This window comes from Dreissena polymorpha, chromosome 12 (assembly GCF_020536995.1).
Source record: "Dreissena polymorpha isolate Duluth1 chromosome 12, UMN_Dpol_1.0, whole genome shotgun sequence".
Classification (NCBI taxonomy): Eukaryota; Metazoa; Mollusca; class Bivalvia; order Myida; family Dreissenidae; genus Dreissena; species Dreissena polymorpha.
Genome location: NC_068366.1, coordinates 20,196,727 through 20,215,918, shown reverse-complemented (window position 1 = coordinate 20,215,918; position 19,192 = coordinate 20,196,727). Strand labels below are relative to the sequence as shown.

General features: G+C 35.5%; 1 protein-coding gene across 1 annotated transcript in view; it reads right to left on the bottom strand.

Annotated features, from left to right (window-relative positions):
• Positions 1–842: 842 nt before the first annotated feature.
• LOC127852423 (uncharacterized) overlaps positions 843–19,192 on the bottom strand; it is a 42,241-nt gene continuing 23,891 nt past the window's right edge. The window contains exons 4-10 of the mRNA XM_052386378.1: positions 16,585–16,674; positions 13,612–13,821; positions 12,585–12,772; positions 8,147–8,253; positions 7,293–7,434; positions 5,061–6,308; positions 843–4,692 (exon numbers count right to left, since the gene is read on the bottom strand). Of these exons, the coding sequence (XP_052242338.1) occupies positions 4,503–4,692; positions 5,061–6,308; positions 7,293–7,434; positions 8,147–8,253; positions 12,585–12,772; positions 13,612–13,821; positions 16,585–16,674 (2,175 nt within the window). The 3' untranslated portion in view covers positions 843–4,502. The remainder of the gene's footprint in view (positions 4,693–5,060; positions 6,309–7,292; positions 7,435–8,146; positions 8,254–12,584; positions 12,773–13,611; positions 13,822–16,584; positions 16,675–19,192) is intronic.

Sequence of the window (19,192 nt, the reverse complement as noted above, 5' to 3'; positions counted from 1 at the left end):
CGGAAACGGATTGTCCGCTAAAAATATTCTGATAGAAAATAGCGCAATTTGAAGTCACGCTGCCTCAAGGTCACATTCATATTTTAAGGTAAAATGTTTGAGACTCCACTTGCCGCTCAATATCGCTTATAACCTTTTAACATTTGAAGGATTTTCTAAAATATGGCTCAAAATGTGTATGTCATTAAGACAAGGTCCAAAAGGCACGCGTCAGCAGCATTAAGGTAAAAGTCACACTTTCAAATCAAATGTTTGATCCTCTTTTTTGTATTCGCTGCATAATATGTATGTCTTTATAATGATATTCATGTGACTTGGCTGATTCATTTAGGCCCTGAGACCATGCCCAGACGGAGCGAGACTTTCATGCCAGCTCGAGGTGACATCACACTTATAACTTAACCCTTTGCATGGTGGGAAATGTGTCGTCTGCTAAAATGTCTTCTGCTGAATTAGCATTTTCTTCGATTTTTTTCAAAGAATACTATCAGAATAGCAAACAGTTTGGATCCTGATGAGACGCCACGTTCTGTGGCGTCTCACCTGGATCCAAACTGTTTGCAAAGGCCTCCACAATTCGGTTCCAGCACTGAAAGAGTTAAATGTTTGTTCGTCCATGTTTGTATCCGTTTCGGTCTTCATAATATCCTTATATCATTATAATTGTTCAAACGATTTAAAAAAAGATTTCTTAAATGTGCAGAAGGCATAAGGCAGTCACACCAAAACAATGTCACACATACAATTAAAATGTTTAAGCTGTATTTTCACATCCATTCTATATATCATAAGCCATTTGACAGAATTTTATGAAACTGCATCAAACATTTTCTAAGGTCACATTGTTAGGTCAAAGGAACATGGTGTGCGACACAGCTGTCATTTGGACAACATTGCTATGTTATAGAAGCCACTTAAGCAACAAAACGGGCAAACATCCATATGCGTTTATTTTAGCTTTTTCATCCGCAATTTAGTTCGGAATGACATATATTGGAAATATAACAACATGATCTAGGTGTTGTATAAAACATCGTCTTGCAATTCAATAAGAAGTTACAGAAAGGAACATACATGCACAATAGTTAAATTAATAAACTGTAATTTACCATTAGTAAGAAACTGATGGTAATTAAGTTTGTGTATTGGCATCAGCGTTGAAAGAAAAAAAATCAAGAATAAAGAATGGTCATCAAAGATTAAAATGCAAATAAAAGGTGTTCTTTCTTGTTCCTTTTCACATTTCTGATAATCTTACCATATTTTCTCTTCATATGCAAGTCATTTCTCCTGATTCATTTCTTGAAATTGTATCACTATTTAAAATTTAGCACAAGATATTCACTTAGAACACGAATGGTAGAGCAACAAAAGTCATATGTTTGTGTTTGAACGGAAAATTACTTTTTATTGCAAGATAGTAAGAAAGTAAACATATATTTTGTTTAAAAAATTCGTTATTTGTCTGTCTGAAATAATTTTTCAGTTATTTTAACCCTTTAAATAGGTGGCCAATTAATACAAAAAGATGGCAGCCCTTACGATTTCTAGCTGAAATGTCATGAGCTTGCCAATAATAATTGTGCATGTGAGCAGTGCTCTAGGAATAAAGTGTCTGCAGACACAGACTAATTTGGGACAAAAGTTCCACATTGACTGGATTATCTTTAAAAAAAAATCTTAAAAGCAGGAACCAATAGATCCCTGTTTAAAGCAAACATTCGATAAAAACGTAAAGTGTCTTCCTTGATTACCCAGTGGGGACTGAACAGTCTAATGTGGTACTATACTTCATGCACATACATGAAGTGCAGTTGTCCTAGAGTGGTACTCATATATTTTATGCAAGACCAACATCTTATTCTATAAGCACATACATATAAACAATATTGAAAACATATATAGTTAGTTACATACATGGCCACAAATAAGATAATATTCAACAATATTTTGTTAATTTCAAAATATTAATAACATGGCATTTAGAATATTGCACTTGTATCATAGAAATCTCTTACACACAAAAGATACAGAACAAAACTGATCAACTTTAACAAGTGCCGGCATATTTGTCTACCAATATTGTTATATACAGTATAATATGTATCATTAAATATCAATTAATGAACAAAATCTGATTGTTAACATGGATACAAATAGTCATTGCAAGTAATTACCTATTATACATTGCAGATGACATTGTACATAATTTTTGTGTCTCATTAAAAGGAAGTTATTTGCTTTGTAATTTTTGCCATTGAATAAAATGGCAGTATCACATGATTAAATCTACGGCAAGAGTTCCACTCTATGGATGTTGGCATATTCCTTGTTAGAACATTATCAATTTAACACCAACAACAACAGAACATATTAACAAATGGATTGATTCAAGTAAAAACAAGAACATATGCAGACACGGCCTGAGAAAATTACATGACAAAGCATGTGAAATCCTTTGTTCATTAAAATAATGCCAAATGGATGTCAACAAGAAAATCAACTTTTTGCTGAATAATCTGGACAGTTCAATGTTTTTACAGTGTTTTGTTGAAAAGAGTTGTTTCACCTTATTAGTTTGCAAAATCCTTATTAGAATTCCATGCAGTTCAATATTGCAGGAAGGCATAAGTTTTTAATATCACAACATCAGAATAATTTGGTTTTTGACTGACAAATAAAGATAGTGAGACATTATTTTTATTCTTACATGCTTGTATTTATATCTGTAGGCATATATATCACTGCTCAGCACATACTGTCAAACTGTTCTGAGTGAGTCAAAGAATGGCCACTAAAGGTAGTCATTAATAAAATGTTTGGCATGAACGGATATCTGAGACCATCAAGGATGGCTTTTCGTTTATCATCAATGTTCAGCATGGACTGATAACAGTCTGTCAAAAAATGACAAATTTTGGAGCATGGACCACTAATGTTCATACATTCAATTGCTCAGCATGGACTCATATCAGTCCCTATTCAAATGGCTAATTTTGGAGCATGGACCACTGCTTGTTATGCATATCACTGCTCAGTACGGACTGATAGCAGTTCATCAGGGACTGGCTACCAGTATTTGTGGTGAATGGACCACTGATAATCATACATATCATTTCTACCCATGAAGTGATGCAAGTCCATCAACAAATGGCTAATTTAGGAGCATGGACCACTAATATTCAAACATTAAATTGCTCAGCATGGACTCATATCAGTCCCTATTCAAATGGCTAAATTTCGAGTGTGGCCCACTGGTAGGTGTACATATCATTGATTAGAGCATTGACTGATGAATTTGTCCATCACAAAATGGCTACTTTTGCAGCATGGATTGTTCAACATGGACTGATGTATTGGTCCATCACAAAATGGCTACTTTTGCAGTATGGATTGTTCAACATGGACTGATGAATTTGTCCATCACAAAATGGCTACTTTTGCATTATACAAATGTACATTGTTTAACATGGACTGATGAATTTGTCCATCATAAAATGGATCCTTTTGCAGCATGGATTGCTCAGCATGGACTGATGTATTGGTCCATCATAAAATAGCTTGGTTTGCAGCATGGATTGCTCAGCATAGACTAATTTATTGGTCCATCAAAAAATGGCTAATTTTGCAGCATGCATTGCTCAGCATGGACTGATGTATTGGTCCATCATAAAATAGCTTGGTTTGCAGCATGGATTGCTCAGCATAGACTAATTTATTGGTCCATCACAAAATGGCTTGGTTTGCAGCATGGATTGCTCACCTGAAGGACTGATTTGATTGGTCCATCACAAAATGGCTATTTTTGAGGCATGGATTGCTCAGCATGGACTGATGTATTGGTTTATCACAAAATGGCTTGGTTTGCAGCATGGATTGCTCAGCATAGACTAATTTATTGGTCCATCACAAAATGGCTTGGTTTGCAGCATGGATTGCTCACCTGAAGGACTGATTTGATTGGTCCATCACAAAATGGCTACTTTTGCAGCATGGATTGCTCAGCATGGACTGATGTATTGGTCCATCACAAAATGGCTTGGTTTGCAGCATGGATTGCTCACCTAAAGGACTGATTTGATTGATCCATCACAAAATGGCTAATTTTGCAGCATGGATTGCTCAGCATGGACTGATGTATTGGTCCATCACAAAATGGCTTGGTTTGCAGCATGGATTGCTCACCTGAAGGACTGATTTGATTGGTCCATCACAAAATGGCTAATTTTGCAGCATGCATTGCTCAGCATGGATTGATGTATTGGTCCTTTACAATGTGGCTTGGTTTGCAGCATGGATTGCTCACCATGGACTGATTTGATTGGTCCATCACAAAATGGTTTATTTTGCAGCATGGATGGTCAGCGTGGACATATTGGTCCATCACAAAAAGGCTAGTTTTGCAGCATGGATTTCTCAGCATGGACTGATATATTGGTCCAGCACAAAATGGATAGTTTTGCACCATTGATCCCTCACCATTTACTGATTTGATTGGTCCATCATGGAATGGCTATTTTTGGTGCATGAGAGAGTGTGGACCGCTGGTAGGCGTACATATCATTGCTGGGCACAGACCACGAGTCTTTGTATTCTGGGTATGAGTTGTGTGCAGTGGGAAATTGGTGCATCCACGGTGACTTGACAACTGGAACTGGTATACCACCAACAAGGGGTTGCTTGTCACATGACCTGAGGAGAAATTAATAAATGTCTAAATTGTTGAGCAAAATAGTTACCCATTAGGAGAATCTATTGACAGAAACATTCTTATACTTGTTATGACTTACACAAATCATCGGCATTATGCAACATAGATCAATAATGATGTCTTTTGTTTGTTTGAAAATGTTAATAAAAGATTTTCGGAGAGACATGGAAATACTGGTATATTATGTTTACATTAGCTAAAAGGCAATAATTAACAATAATTTGTATGTATTTTTTTGTACAAATTTAAATGACACTTACTAGAAGACACATTAAAAAGATTTTTTCTCAAAAACAAAAAAGCTTCTGCATACAAGAAAAACTCTCCTTAATAATCAACTCATGCATACCTGTCTGTCAAGCTCTTGTATGAAGCAGCTGAATGTATCACCGAGGTCTGAGCACCTCCAGACATTGTGTTCTCCACCCCTAAATGACTCATGTCTCTTTTATCGTTCAAATGGTTTCTATTGATATCCCGTAATCCCAGCTCAATTCCTAGCTTGGGACTGTTTCCACTTTCCGAGTGTGAGTTACTAATAGGGCTCGGGTTCAAAGACTGGCCTGATTTTAAGCACTGTGCCCATGAAGAACTGTTATGAATCACATTTCCGCGATGTTGCTGCTGCTGATGATGATGCTGATAGTTATTCGTGTTTGGACTGTTCAAGTTTTCGACACTAGAGCAACGATTCTGACCTGAAGCTCGGGGACTAGACATATTTTTAATCACAGAGCTGTGATTCACTGATGGCAGACTGGTACCATTTATGTTCTGCAACACTTCTGGCGAGTTCATTCCCTTATTGGAGTCTTTTACCACATAACTCTGGCAAGAATCTGTTTTAAACAACTGGTTTGAATTTAGGGCCGCTGCAGAACCAGTGCAAGGGTCCAAAGCACCACCATACATTGCAGACGACCGCAAGTCGACTGGTTCCATCCCGCCATTCAAACGTTGACTAAACCAGTCTGATCTATAATCGTAGCCATATTTTTTGTACTCATTATCCAGTCTACTCAAATCGTCATTGTAGTGAACTTTTTTGGCTAAATCCAGACTGTAAGTATCGAGACTGTAGCCTGCGTACTTAGAACCTTGAGACACGAGATCGGCGTAACTGTTGCTATGATACGATAAGGTGTGCTGGTACTGTCGATCCAGATAATATCCATTGGCGTATCCATGTTTTTCAACGTCCAGACGGTATGGGTCCGTTGCTGGATACACAGAACTTCCTAGAGCACTATAACCCGGGGCACGATTATATAATAAATCTGACTCCAACCCAGGTATATTGTTTCCGGGATAATGATACAGAAATTCTGGTTTATATTCACTAGCGTCATACCCATTCAATGCTGGGTAAGCACCATAGATACCGTTTACACCGTCTTTGCCAGGCTTTCTTTTCTTATTATTCTGGAGAAAGTCTCTGACTTGTGTCTTCTGCTTTTTGTTTCGGTTTCCCTTCATTTTGGGTACGAGGTCCTCACTAGGAAAATCGAAGCCTGTGCACATGTCAAGGTCTAGCAGAGGGTAGGGCAGTTTGAACTCGTTGCCACGTTTATGGAACAGATCTTGACCCTCATCCTCCCTGGAATTGATAGAGGGTGTTTGCTTGTTTTAGGTTTGACTACATATTATATCATCAGTGCAAAGCGACACAATAAATATATACACTAGCATTTTTCTTTTTATTAAAAATTCTTAACATATTATTGGGATATATCACAGGACTCATCAGGTTGTGATTGTAAAAATAAAATGATATCTTTCACAGTTTTGAGTTTGGCATCAGTCAGGGTCTGTTTAGTTTATTGCCTCATAAAAATCTGGAACCAAACTCCAGTGCATTACCAATTTTAATTTGATTAAGATTTTTCAATTATTTATTAAATTAACAAAAAATTAGAAATATGCAATAAACACTGCAGATGCCCCCACAAGATATGTTTGGACATGGCCAAATACACAATAGATTTTACAATTGATAAAAAGACAAAGGGCCATAATTCAGGCAAAGCTGGTAACAGTCAAAACTCATTTCTTTAAGACCATTTACACATTAAGGTCATAAAACTGTGAAAGTTTTAGCCAGACCAACACAGTAGTTAACCGTTTCCCACTCAGAAGCAAATTAAAAAAGGCTATGTGCAAACAGCATAAAACTAGAACAGCCTGCAAGTAACTCGCAGTCTGTTCAGGTTTTATGCTGTTTGCTGCTCATCAGTATCTAAATTTGGAGATGAAGCCTTAAAAACTTGAATCTAGTAAGAAAGGTCTTAAATTAAATATAACTTTCTAAGGGACTACAAATGCGTGAAAATACGTATCTAAGTGGTAAAGGGGTAATCAAAGTACAAACAGGCAAGTGCTTTTTTAGGTTTTTGATGAATGCCACCCACTCTGTGTGGGGAAAAAATAAAAGCATTAAATATGTAAGAAGATTTATAAATAAAGTAAGTCACTTTATTACTAAAGCAATTTACAAACTATTATTACACAGTTAAACAATTACAACAATTGTGTATAAACCAGTGTGATATTGTACACAAGAAATGCTAAGTAGATTACATACGTGAGTTGTCGATGCGTTGCTATGACGAAGTCAGGCTTGCTATTCTTGTAGATGACCTTGCAGCTTGACTGCAGCCACAACCACTGGTAGTCCTTCGTCAGCCATCGGTAGGCAATCAGCCCTGCACTGCCAGTCTTGATCACTGGAAATCATACATTGTGGGAAATAAGTTTTTGAAGCCTTTATGACTCATATTAAGTTTAAAACTATTCATTTGAGCTCAATTGCATGCAATGTCTAAGAATTATTTTAATGGACTTGAGTCCATTCCCTGAGTAGAACCAGTACTTGGTGCCTATGGGGGAGATCTCAAGAACACTTGGACTTGAACCGGTGACCTCCCTGTTGCTAGACGAACACCATAAGCATTACTCCATGGCTTATGACTAATATTTGCTTTGGTAATTGTAGAAATTCTTTCTTTTTTTTTGCAATTTACAACTTGTTTTTTTTTATTAATCCTTTCAACTGGCCTTTTCAGATACATGTTGTTAAAAGAGTGAAAATCACAATTTATTGTAACAAACTTATATTAAATTTTTCTAGAATGGAAAAGCATTTAGCCTACAGTAACTTTTTAATACATATGGATTCAAAGAAAGCTGGGAAAAAAATAGCCGTGTCATGCAAAAATGGGTCTTCAGTCATATATAGCAAGTGTAGCTACAGACCAGCGTGGGCAGTCATGTATTCTGGTCAGGAGAAAGCATATCCGCTATATTGTCAAGAAAGGTTTTTCAGTCTCATAAGCGCATAATTTAGCTCCTAACCAGTCTGTGCAAATTCTACGGTGGCCACATATGGCATAAGACACATTTTAGCATGACATGGGTTAAATATAAAAACAAGCTCACATTCCCCGTGCGCTGCAGCGAAGTAGTTGAGATCGTCCGGATGAATGAGGTCATACCCAGACAGCATTGCGAGGTCACGGTCCCCGTAACCAAACATCATGCGGCCCCTAAAAAGATGGATAAAAATCTGTGTTTTAGTTTTTTAAACCGTGATTTTCTGCTTATTTTAATGACACCCACTCAGAATAAAACTATACATGAGCTATACTCTGAAAACGGGACATACTAAATGTCTGCCACAAGCTGTATCATGCTAATATTTAGGGATTGACCTTGAAGTATGATCTTGACCTTTGAGCTCACATCACAGGCCTTGCATGCAAAACATAGTTACTGATCATTAAAAATGTGTATTGATTCATGAATGATGAAAGAGCAGTGTGCAAAAGCTACAGGAGGCACATATTTGAGCATTAACCTTACAGTGTGACCTTGAACTTTGAGCTTGGTTCAAGGGTCTGTTTTTGGCAAAACATTTTAAAATTAATAATTAACTTCTGTCAGGTTAAGCGGCATCATGTCCAAGTCTAGTCACTGTATTATATCATGCACAGATATAAATAATCCAAATAATAACATAAGTTAAAGTGATGAATATTGACAATGTAATTCTCCCAATATTTGCAAAATTTCTAAATGTATGATGCAACCATTTATTGATGGGTGCTTAGAACATCTAACACTTGTACACAAACTAAATACTACAAATAATGTATCAAGTTAAAGATACTGTCAACCAACACTTGAAAGTTAGGCTAAGTGCATATGTAACTGAGTCTTGTGAAAATGTCTCCATTACACACAATAATCATGACTGCACCAAAATGTGGGAATTCATCTGAAATGAGGATCTCTTTTTTTGTATTTCTTAAAATGACAAGGAGTCTTGGATATGTGTATCACAATCTTGTGGTTAATGAATCTCTGCATGCTTCAATTCCCGATTTATCTTTTTTATATCTGCATATACATACAAGTTATTGCATTTAATAAAGAAGTGAAATCGTGCTAGCTTTGTGCTGCAACACAATCTGTCTAGTTTGCATGTCCTTTTATTGCGGAACAACATTAATTTATTTACTTAAACCAGAAACATATTAATTGATTATAGATAATTATTATCTATAGATTCTTTGCCATTTTAAGAACTTGTACTGTTAATTACGCTGAACTTGTACTGTTAATTACGCTGTAAAATTTATTTCAGTGATTTTATGGTACAGGAGATATGAAACGGACATTAAAATACAGGTTCAAACTTTAACCTTAAACTGTGGCCTTGAACTTGTACGCATGACTGAGTCATCTATTCACTTTCTTAATGATCAAGTTTCATGAAAGCTTTTAAAGAGTATACAATTATGGAAAGAATACAAACATGCTCTTGGCATACAGGGGGGACAAAAGAAGGGCATCCCATATACCACGTAGCATAACAAGAGAAGATTAACAAATAAATATACTTTAATTTGAAATTTCATTTAATTCTATTTACCATAGAAACAATTATTGTATTTAAGAAAAATGCCATAGGTAACAGATGCTTAAATATTTCTCCTCACTTTTTTGAATCATTATGTCTCATTTGAACATACGCAGATATATGACAATATGACAACATTTTTTTGTAGCCGCCTGACGCCTTGAGATTGTCGACAAAATCTCAGTCAACAAACCCGCTGAAAGCAAAAAGATCACCATACTGAAAGGAAGCCAGGAAAGATCCTTCGATATTGAAATAAAGATATGATAGGTCAGTTACGATGGACCAGGGTTGAGGTATACAGTGACTAACAAGGGATTGTGTGACACACAGTGGCGCCACATTGACTGCCTGTAAGCAGCCTACTTTGAAAAAATCTGTTTCATTGAGCGTATGTTTATAGGATGGAAGTATCATTCATGAAACTCAATATGCCATGTCAAATTTAGCGTAAAAAACCTGTGTCATGAGTTGGTAGGTGTTTACAATGCATTAAATATATGATGTATTTTATATTGAACATTATTTAGTTGTTTAAAATGTTCATACTCATAGCCTAGCCTGGAAAAAAATATGTTTAATGTTATGACCTTGTTTTTAAAAGAAAACAAATCTACATATTTGATTAGCCTTTTCATTGCAAATACATCTGCATTAAGATTGTTTTAGTTTATATAAATATATAAATGACAAAAAAGCTACTTCATGATGCTGATTTACCTTTCTGATTATCAGACAGTCTTACAAACCGTCCAATGCACACAAACACACAAGACCCATTTTTTCTAAATGTGTTGCAATTTGTGAAATACAATCCAATGAACGTATTTGGCAGGCGGATTGTGCCTTTTAATAGCGAAGTCAGGACCTTTTACCAGCAGTTATAAAAAGTCTAATTTGTCAAATTAAAAACAGATTATGTGCACCCAAAGCGAAAATCCTTATGTTACATGACACCATTAGAAGTGCTGCAGTTAAAAAGGCCTCAGTGTAACTAACAGACAGAATCAATCACAAACTGTCTGCAATTAAAATGCAATAGTGCCTCTTCTGTCGAAGGCTTCCAAAGTGCTAGAAACTGTATTCAAAAGGTCAGTGTGCATGAAATGATTATATGGGTCAGAAGGTAGTAACTTCATCACCGACAGGATTATTTGCAACAAAAATGATGAACAATTCATCAACATGTCAGACAAGTGAAATAATCGACGTTAAAGAATGTGCAACTTTTGTCATTTTACTTAATTTGACAGCAATTATCAACAAGCACAGCATAGAGGTTACTTCAACCAGTCATTAGGACTTAATAGTTTTGGTTGTTTAACATAAAGTTCAAACAATTTTGTAGGCTAAGTTTTGCAATATCATACAATCAAACTGGAGCAGCAAACTGATGTAAATTTGTCTACCATAAAAGCACTGAACCAACAAACGGTTCAGTGTAAAAAAATACAGAAGGCTTCCACAAAAGTGTTGCTTCAAATCATTCGCACACAAAACACCATTTCATCGGTGTGGTCCAAACAGATGATAAAATCGCATGTTACAAGGCATTACGGAACTCCTTTGACATTTTGAATTCACCTATTGTGTGTCACAGCCTAATCTGAACTCAACAATCCATACAGTAAAGGCAAAGTTTTTGTGGAAATTAATGCAATCAGAAATTATTTGCTTCAGGATGAGGATTATTTTTTTCTGACTTTTGCTAAATAACGCATTCAGAGAGATAATGTAAAAGAAAAAATATCTGATGTAAAAAAAGTCAAATCTCCTGAGCTGAATTGCACAGGAAAAATAAATAAAATACATATTTGTCTAACAGAGCATTTCAGATTCCTTGCACGCTTTTGTCACGAACATCAGAAAAATGAAAGTTTATGATATCTCACATGCAACAAAATTACACTGTTAACAGAAGGTTAATTACGAGTGCTGATTATTACCTATAATATTTATGATTGATCTCCCATGTTAAAGCCGAGTAAAGGACGTCTTTTAACTTCTTTGATTTTTATTAAAATAGCAAGTTTTTTTTTACATTAATCATCAATGCATTATTATGTGATAAAATTTAATTTTAAGTGTTTTGTTACAGACTGTGTTTTGTAAAAAAAAATTCTTATAAATAACCGCATAAACAGATCTTGATGAAAACCGATAATTGTGCCAGCTTTTCTCTTACAAGAAAAAATATTTTCTTTATTTGTGACATGGACACAGAATTTATAAGTATGCCATAAACTTAAGATATTACAGTATTTAGTACCAAGAACTCGAGTATAAAACAAGAAAGATTAAAGGAAAATCACAAACTCTCCTCCCTCCAATTCAAACCTTGAGAGTTAATCTGCAACAAGTCCCTTAACCCTTTCCCATTCGGACACAAATTGAAAATGGTAATATGCAACCAGTATTATAAAACCAGAACAGCCTGCCAGTAACTCACAGACTGTTTTGTTTTTTTACTGTTTGCTGCTCATCAGTATCAATGGGATGAAAATATAGCCTGTAAAACTTGAATCATATAAGAAAGGTCCTAATTTAATTTGCTTTTCTAAGGGACTACAAACTTGTTAAAATGCCTTACTGAGTGGTAAAGGGTACAAGCATTAAGTTTCCCTACCTGATGTCTATTGCCAAGGGAGCGAAGTAAAATAACATATAGGATTTAGGGAAATAGCAAACACTTCTCAGACCTGTTTAAACCTTTACCCTTAACTCTTTCAGTGCTGGAACCGAATTTTGAAGGCCTTTGCAAACAGTTTGGATCCTGATGAGACGCCACAGAATGTGGCGTCTCATCAGGATCCAAACTGTTTGCTATGCTGATAGTATTATTTGAATTCTTTTTGAAGAAAATGCTTATTTTAGAAATTTAGCAGACGACATTTAAGCAGACAACAAATTTCCCAGCATGCAAAGTGTTAAACTGCGAAAAAAAAGTTTCCCCACCTGTTGTCCATTGACAAGGGAGCGAAGTCCATCTTGTGCTTTGACTTGAAGGTTAGCTCCCTTGAGGGCAGGTCCATGAGTGAGAGGGGCCCAAAGGGGCAGCAAGTTGCAAACAGGGCCAGCTGAGGCTCATCGCTGTGATTGGGCTGGCCGTGCATGACTCGGATCCAGCCGCTGATTTCCAGGGTCTGAAACCAAGTCATATAAGTCTCGGTCTAAGAAAACATGGAATAATGCATGTGTGTTGAGTATCATCACAGATTAGCCTGTGCAGTCCCCACAAGTGCTAATCAGGGACAACACTTTCAGCTTAATTTGGAGTTTTCCTAAGAAAAGACCATAAAAGCAGAATGTGTTGTACCTGATTAGCCTGTGTGGACTGCACAGGCTAATCTGGGATGACACTTTACACATGTGCATCTACCCCAGTCTTCCCAGAACAAGGTTCATATAGAAATCAGGGGGAAATACATGTATACTAAAACAATCTAAAGTTGATCTTTAAATATTTAAATTATTTTAGTGTCTTAAATCATATCAATTGCATATTATTAATAGGTCATATATAATGCTTCTACTGTGTGATAAAAGAGGAACATGATTGGTTGATCATGTTGTTGAGATAACAGTTATTCAGTTACACTGCAGCAATCAGTCTTAATTTTTATTAACACTTCACACTTTTCAAGTCAGTCTAAACATCTCCAATTTTCAATGTTTTCAATTTAATTAAATTTATTTAATTATTGATTTGTGTTATAGTTTGCTAATGTAATGACAATAATGTATCAAAATCTATTTAAATTATTGACAAAGCAGCTGCCATTTTCTATTAATTTAATGCAGAACTATGGATATTAAACATATGCATTTGTTGTCCATATATATAAAGCCGTCATGCTGATTGAGCAAATCGTGAATTGAATCCTCAGATGACAATTATAGACAAAACTGCTAAAACAGATGTAATAATAATCTCTAAGACAATTTAAGGCAAAGTTTAAATCATCCATTCATATCCACTTACGATGAAGCCAGAGGTGTTGTCAAGGAGACAACGGAAACGAACAGTGAAGGACCGATGTAAGTAGTGGTAGTTCTCTGGCATCATGACCTCATGAAGGGTCAAGGTCGCCTTGTCAGCGGGAAGCATGGAGTTCCAGGTGAGCTGACGCTTGAACTCATCGCGATCCTCTGAGTGTATCAGCTCCATCACGCTCTGGTGGATGATGTCCGACTGCAAAGTACAGGCATAGAGAACATTAGAGCCTGGTCAGACTGCAAAGTACAGGCATAGAGAACATTAGAGCCTGGTCAGACTGCAAAGTACAGGCATAGAGAACATAAGAGCCTGGTCAGACTGCAAAGTACAGGCATAGAGAACATTAGAGCCTGGTCAGACTGCAAAGTACAGGCATAGAGAACATAAGAGCCTGGTCAGACTGCAAAGTACAGGCAGAGAGAACATTAGAGCCTGGTCAGACTGCAAAGTACAGGCATAGAGAACATTAGAGCCTGGTCAGACTGCAAAGTACAGGCATAGAGAACATAAGAGCCTGGTCTGACTGCAAAATACAGGCATAGAGAACATTAGAGCCTGGTCAGACTGCAAAGTACAGGCATAGAGAACATAAGAGCCTGGTCAGACTGCAAAATACAGGCAAAGAGAACATAAGAGCCTGGTCAGACTGCAAAGTACAGGCATAGAGAACATTAGAGCCTGGTCAGACTGCAAAGTACAGGCAAAGAGAACATTAGAGCCTGGTCAGACTGCAAAGTACAGGCATAGAGAACATAAGGTTTTTGGAAAACTCGGTTCATGCTTGTCTGCAGTGTCATTCTAGATTAGCTTAAGCAATCCACATAGTTGTTAAAGAAGATTTGAGATTTAAAAACGCAAGCTTGATCAGAATGTAAGTGTATGAAGCCGGCTTGATGGACAAGTGCAATCTTTAATGCCTCCCACTTAATACTCTATGGGGTATGAAAAAGTATAATAAGTTGTTAATCGATGGAAATTTTTACAGCATATATTGAAGAGCATTACAGAAAAAGTATTTTATCTTAACATGTGAATGAGAGCAATCATAAAAAATGACTCAAACTGAGCATTTCTACATGCTGTTGAACTATATTTCATGCATTACTTAACTTTGTGATGTTGCTATTACAATGAGGAGCAGTAATGTAACTCAAGCACTCTGAATATATGGCTATCTGTATTAGAAATGCAGATTTGTTCTTAAATTGCAAGTTGCATTGCTTGCGTGTCTGGTTCAATTTGCTATCATTTCAAAGGGCAAATATGGAAAGTCAAACAACCCCTCTTGCGCACATGATAGTTTTTAGGTGGCAATTTTTTTGCCAATCTGCATTATCTGTGCTTCAAATTTTTTTTAACAAATGCTTGTTGCATGTTATCTTATGTTAGTGGCTTGAAATGTAATGTTAAAATGCATTCAAGAAATTGGTTTTACAGGAAACATACCCAACAAAAATGTGATGTTATTGCCACGAAAAATTATTATCATGAGTATTGAGTTTCAAAATATATTCAGCTTTAATTCTTCCACACTTAACAATTCTTTTTATGTAAATTTTCTTTTGAAGACTACTACAACTATGCCTTTATTTTAAAATTCTTGTTATTATGCATCGTTCAACATGGTTGTCCGCTAAATTTCACAGTTTACGTCTGCCAAAATGTACCATAAAGTTTAGTTGTTGAATTTCATGTACCGGTATTCCAAAGTATGCAAAAATATTCCATTTAGTTGAGCATTTGAAATTTAACTTGTGTTTTTATGTCTGTGTCCAATCTGTTTAGGATTAAGAAGGAATGAACAATTTAATTCTCAACAATTAAAATCAAATCCATTAAAACTATAAAATGTATGGAATATAATATGTCATCATTTTAAGTATAAGATACTAACTAAAGGTTAAGTTGTTGTTTGGTTTCTCATGACAAGCCAGCCTGTTAATTTTTTTTACATTAAAACAAAATCTGCGTCAATGGTCAAAACTTTAGAAAAATGGGAGGTCAGTAAAATAAATTTATTGCAAATCAAAAGCATTATTTCTAGTGCAATAAAACTTTAGAAACTTTTTCAATACAAGAAAGAGATGTTTTTCTTTCCGTCTTTTTTAATTTTCATTACCAGCTCTATTTTCTATGGCAAGACCCCCAAAACGTATAACCAATAATTTCAGAAGATAAAACCGCTGTAAAATGACAACAGTAAAAGGAAAATTGAATGTTACGGGCCAAATAATAATAGCATTAAAGATTTTTACATGAAATTTGGTCTCCCTTAATCCAATGCTTTTAAGAAAAAACGAAAATGCATTGCATTAAGAGAGTCAAGGGTTAAAGATGGATGGACGCCTTATCATTAAATGCCGGAAAAATTCAGACGGAAAAAATATGGTTCAAGATTATAATGATGAGCTGCATTGAAGAACCAGAGCATAAATAGTCTTATTATTTTTTAATAAAATTGCAGCTGTGTGTATTTGACATTTGTTAAGGAGTCATTTTTTGTTAAATCTGTTTTTGATGTAGTATAAGGCAGCATTCACTATTTTGGTTTTTTGTAGTTTATATTGACAGTGCAAGCCTACTTTACAGAAGGGATAGTAAACAATGAAAAGTTTTGAATTACATATGATCAGTTACATGCAAAAATGATTTTCACATGACCCATGCAGGTCATGTGTATTTATGTATAGCATATTCACATTTAAATGCCCATAGTTAAAATTCAAATGTCCAGTTAAAATGCTGTCATTTTTTTCCAGCCAAATTACAAGAAGTATTGTAATAAAAGGTTATGGATAAATGAAATCAAGCAAATCATGGATTGATATATAAGACATTTCTTGTGACAATATTTGTAAATAACCTTCAAAGAAATGTTAAAATATAATATGAAGAACTAGTCATATAGGCTTTTAAGGAAAAGTAAATAATCGTAATAAATTATAAGTAGGATGTAACCTGATGGAATCCAAGGTACTGTTCGACGGTTCGGGAGGCATAGAACACTTCGCTATCACACGTGACAACAAAAAGAAACCCGTACAGTGCCTGAAATTAACAAAGACAAAAAAATGAAACATTGCAATGAAGGCCCAGCTCTTGATTCCCAATTTGGGCAGCCTTCAGTTGCCAATTGTAAAAATACAGACTACTTTAGCTAATCCAAAAGATATATTTTATTTGGATAAAGATAACCAAAGTCAAATACCTTGGCTAAATACCTTGGCTAAATATTATTTAAAATTTTACCAAAACGTATATTATATATTATATTATTTGGATTTTTTTTTTTCATGTACAACCACTAATAACAAAAAGATACACAAATTGAAGATAACCAAAATGAATTTGCTGGATAAGAGTTATCCAGATTTATACAATTGGCGACTGAAGATTTTGAAGGAGAAACCGTTTCCTTGTTCACTCCAGGATTTACTAAAGAGTGTCGGTATAAACTCAAGGCTTAATATTTAAGTAAGAAAGAAATATATTGTAATGTTTTGTTTTAGCACATCTTATTGCAATATGAAAACAGTCAGGGCCCCCTTCCCACTCAAAAAGCAAAGTGATAATGGATGTGTGCAAACAGCATAAAACCAGAACAGCCTGTGAGTAAATTTGTCGTCTGTTCAGGTTTTATGCTGTTTGCTCCTCATCAGTATGTAAGAGTTGGAAATGAAGCCTTTAAAACTTGAATTTACTAAGAAAGGTCATAAATTAAATTTACCTTTCTAAGGCACTACAAATGTGTCAACATGCGTATTTAAGTGGTATAAAGGGTTAATTTGACTTTCTGAGGTACTACAAATGGGTCAAAGTGTGTGTCTGAGCAGGAAATGTTTCAGAAAGACTGTTTAAAAACCAGTGTTTTTTTCACCATTTTGGGAATGCAGCCGGGTCCCTTTGGATTGGGAAAATTTTGTGGCGTTTTGACTAAAATGGGAAAATTAGTGTTGTTGTTGTTTAGCTAAAAAACGATTCAAAATCGAGAATACAAGAGTTAGTATTTTCAGTATTATATTTAGTAAGGTTGAACTTATATGGATGGAAGGTGACCAAAATATTGAGATTTATTGTTGAAACCTTTGATTGGAAATTTTTAGCTCCCTGATTTGGGAAAAATATATACAATTACCAGACCCGATTTTGAATGAAAATATACACACTAAAAAAAAAACCCTTAAAAAACAACATTTTTTGTAAGAAAACTGAAACTGATCTTCATAGAACCATAGATCACCTACCACAATTCAACTGGATGACTACAGAGTAAGTCAGCTCAATCATGAAAGCTGATTAGCAGTGGTTGGTGAAAAATTACCATGGAAACTATAACAATGGATGACAGGTACACACTGGGATATATTTTGTTACCCTTGTCACCAATGGTTTATGATGACAGGCTACCACTGAAAGCTCTGGGTTTTTATGAAATGGAAACCAATCTAGGTACCCTTATTAACCGGTCAAAATGGCAGGATAGGTACTCGATGTGTCAAAACATTATAAAGTCATCATCGGCAACAGGTTTGGTATCAAATTATTATTTTTCGTAGCGAAAGGATTTAAGTAGGTAACTAAATACATACAGTGGGAGTCAGTTTTTCTTCTCACTCAATGGCCTTACTTGAGTTCAGATGCTTTTCTTACAAGATATCAGTGAGAAATATTATAAGATTTTAATAAAAATATTAATTAGGCTGGATATATTTAAATGAAGAGGACATTCATTCCATAGTTTAGCATTAACATAGACAAAATTATATTCACCTATATATCAAGATATTTTTATTTAATGATTTTTGTTACAATAATATGAGCCCTGCTCTGTGAAAAGGGGGTTTAATGCATGCACTTAAAGGGTCGTCCCACATCAGCCTGCACAGGATAATCAGGGATGACACTTTCTGCCGAAACTGGATTTTTGCTAAGTAGCGACTTTCGTGAAAAGAACAATAGCATAAAGGCGGAAAGTGTCGTCCCTGATTAGCCTGTGGGGACTGCACAGTCTAATCTGGGACGACACTTAACGCACATGCATTAAACCCCTTTTTCACAGAGTACGGCTCATATCCAATTCAAGGGTGGAAGGATCCACTGAAAGACTCAAACCTACATTAAACAAATGTTTAAGATTTATAATTGCAGTGCATTTGTCATGTCAACATTTGATATCCTTTTGCAAATTTACAATATACGTATAAGTTAGCTACATTTGAATTTATTTCATCGGGGAGTGTATTTCTATATTTGTGTCTTGTTCTGAGAAAACTGGGCTTAATTCATGTGCGTAAAGTGTCGTCTCAGATTAGCCTGTGCAGTCGGCACAGGCTAATCAGGGACGACACTTTCCGCTTTTATGGTATTTTTAGTTTCAAGGAAGTCCCTCCTTACAGAAAATCAAGTTTAGGCGGAAATTGTCGTCCCTGATTAGCCTGTGCGGACTGCACAGGCTAATCTGGGACGAAACTTTACCCACATGAATTAAGCCCAGTTTCCTCAGAACACCACACATTTGATTTCAATGTGATTGAGACAAAATGACTAATAGTACCAATAACATCCT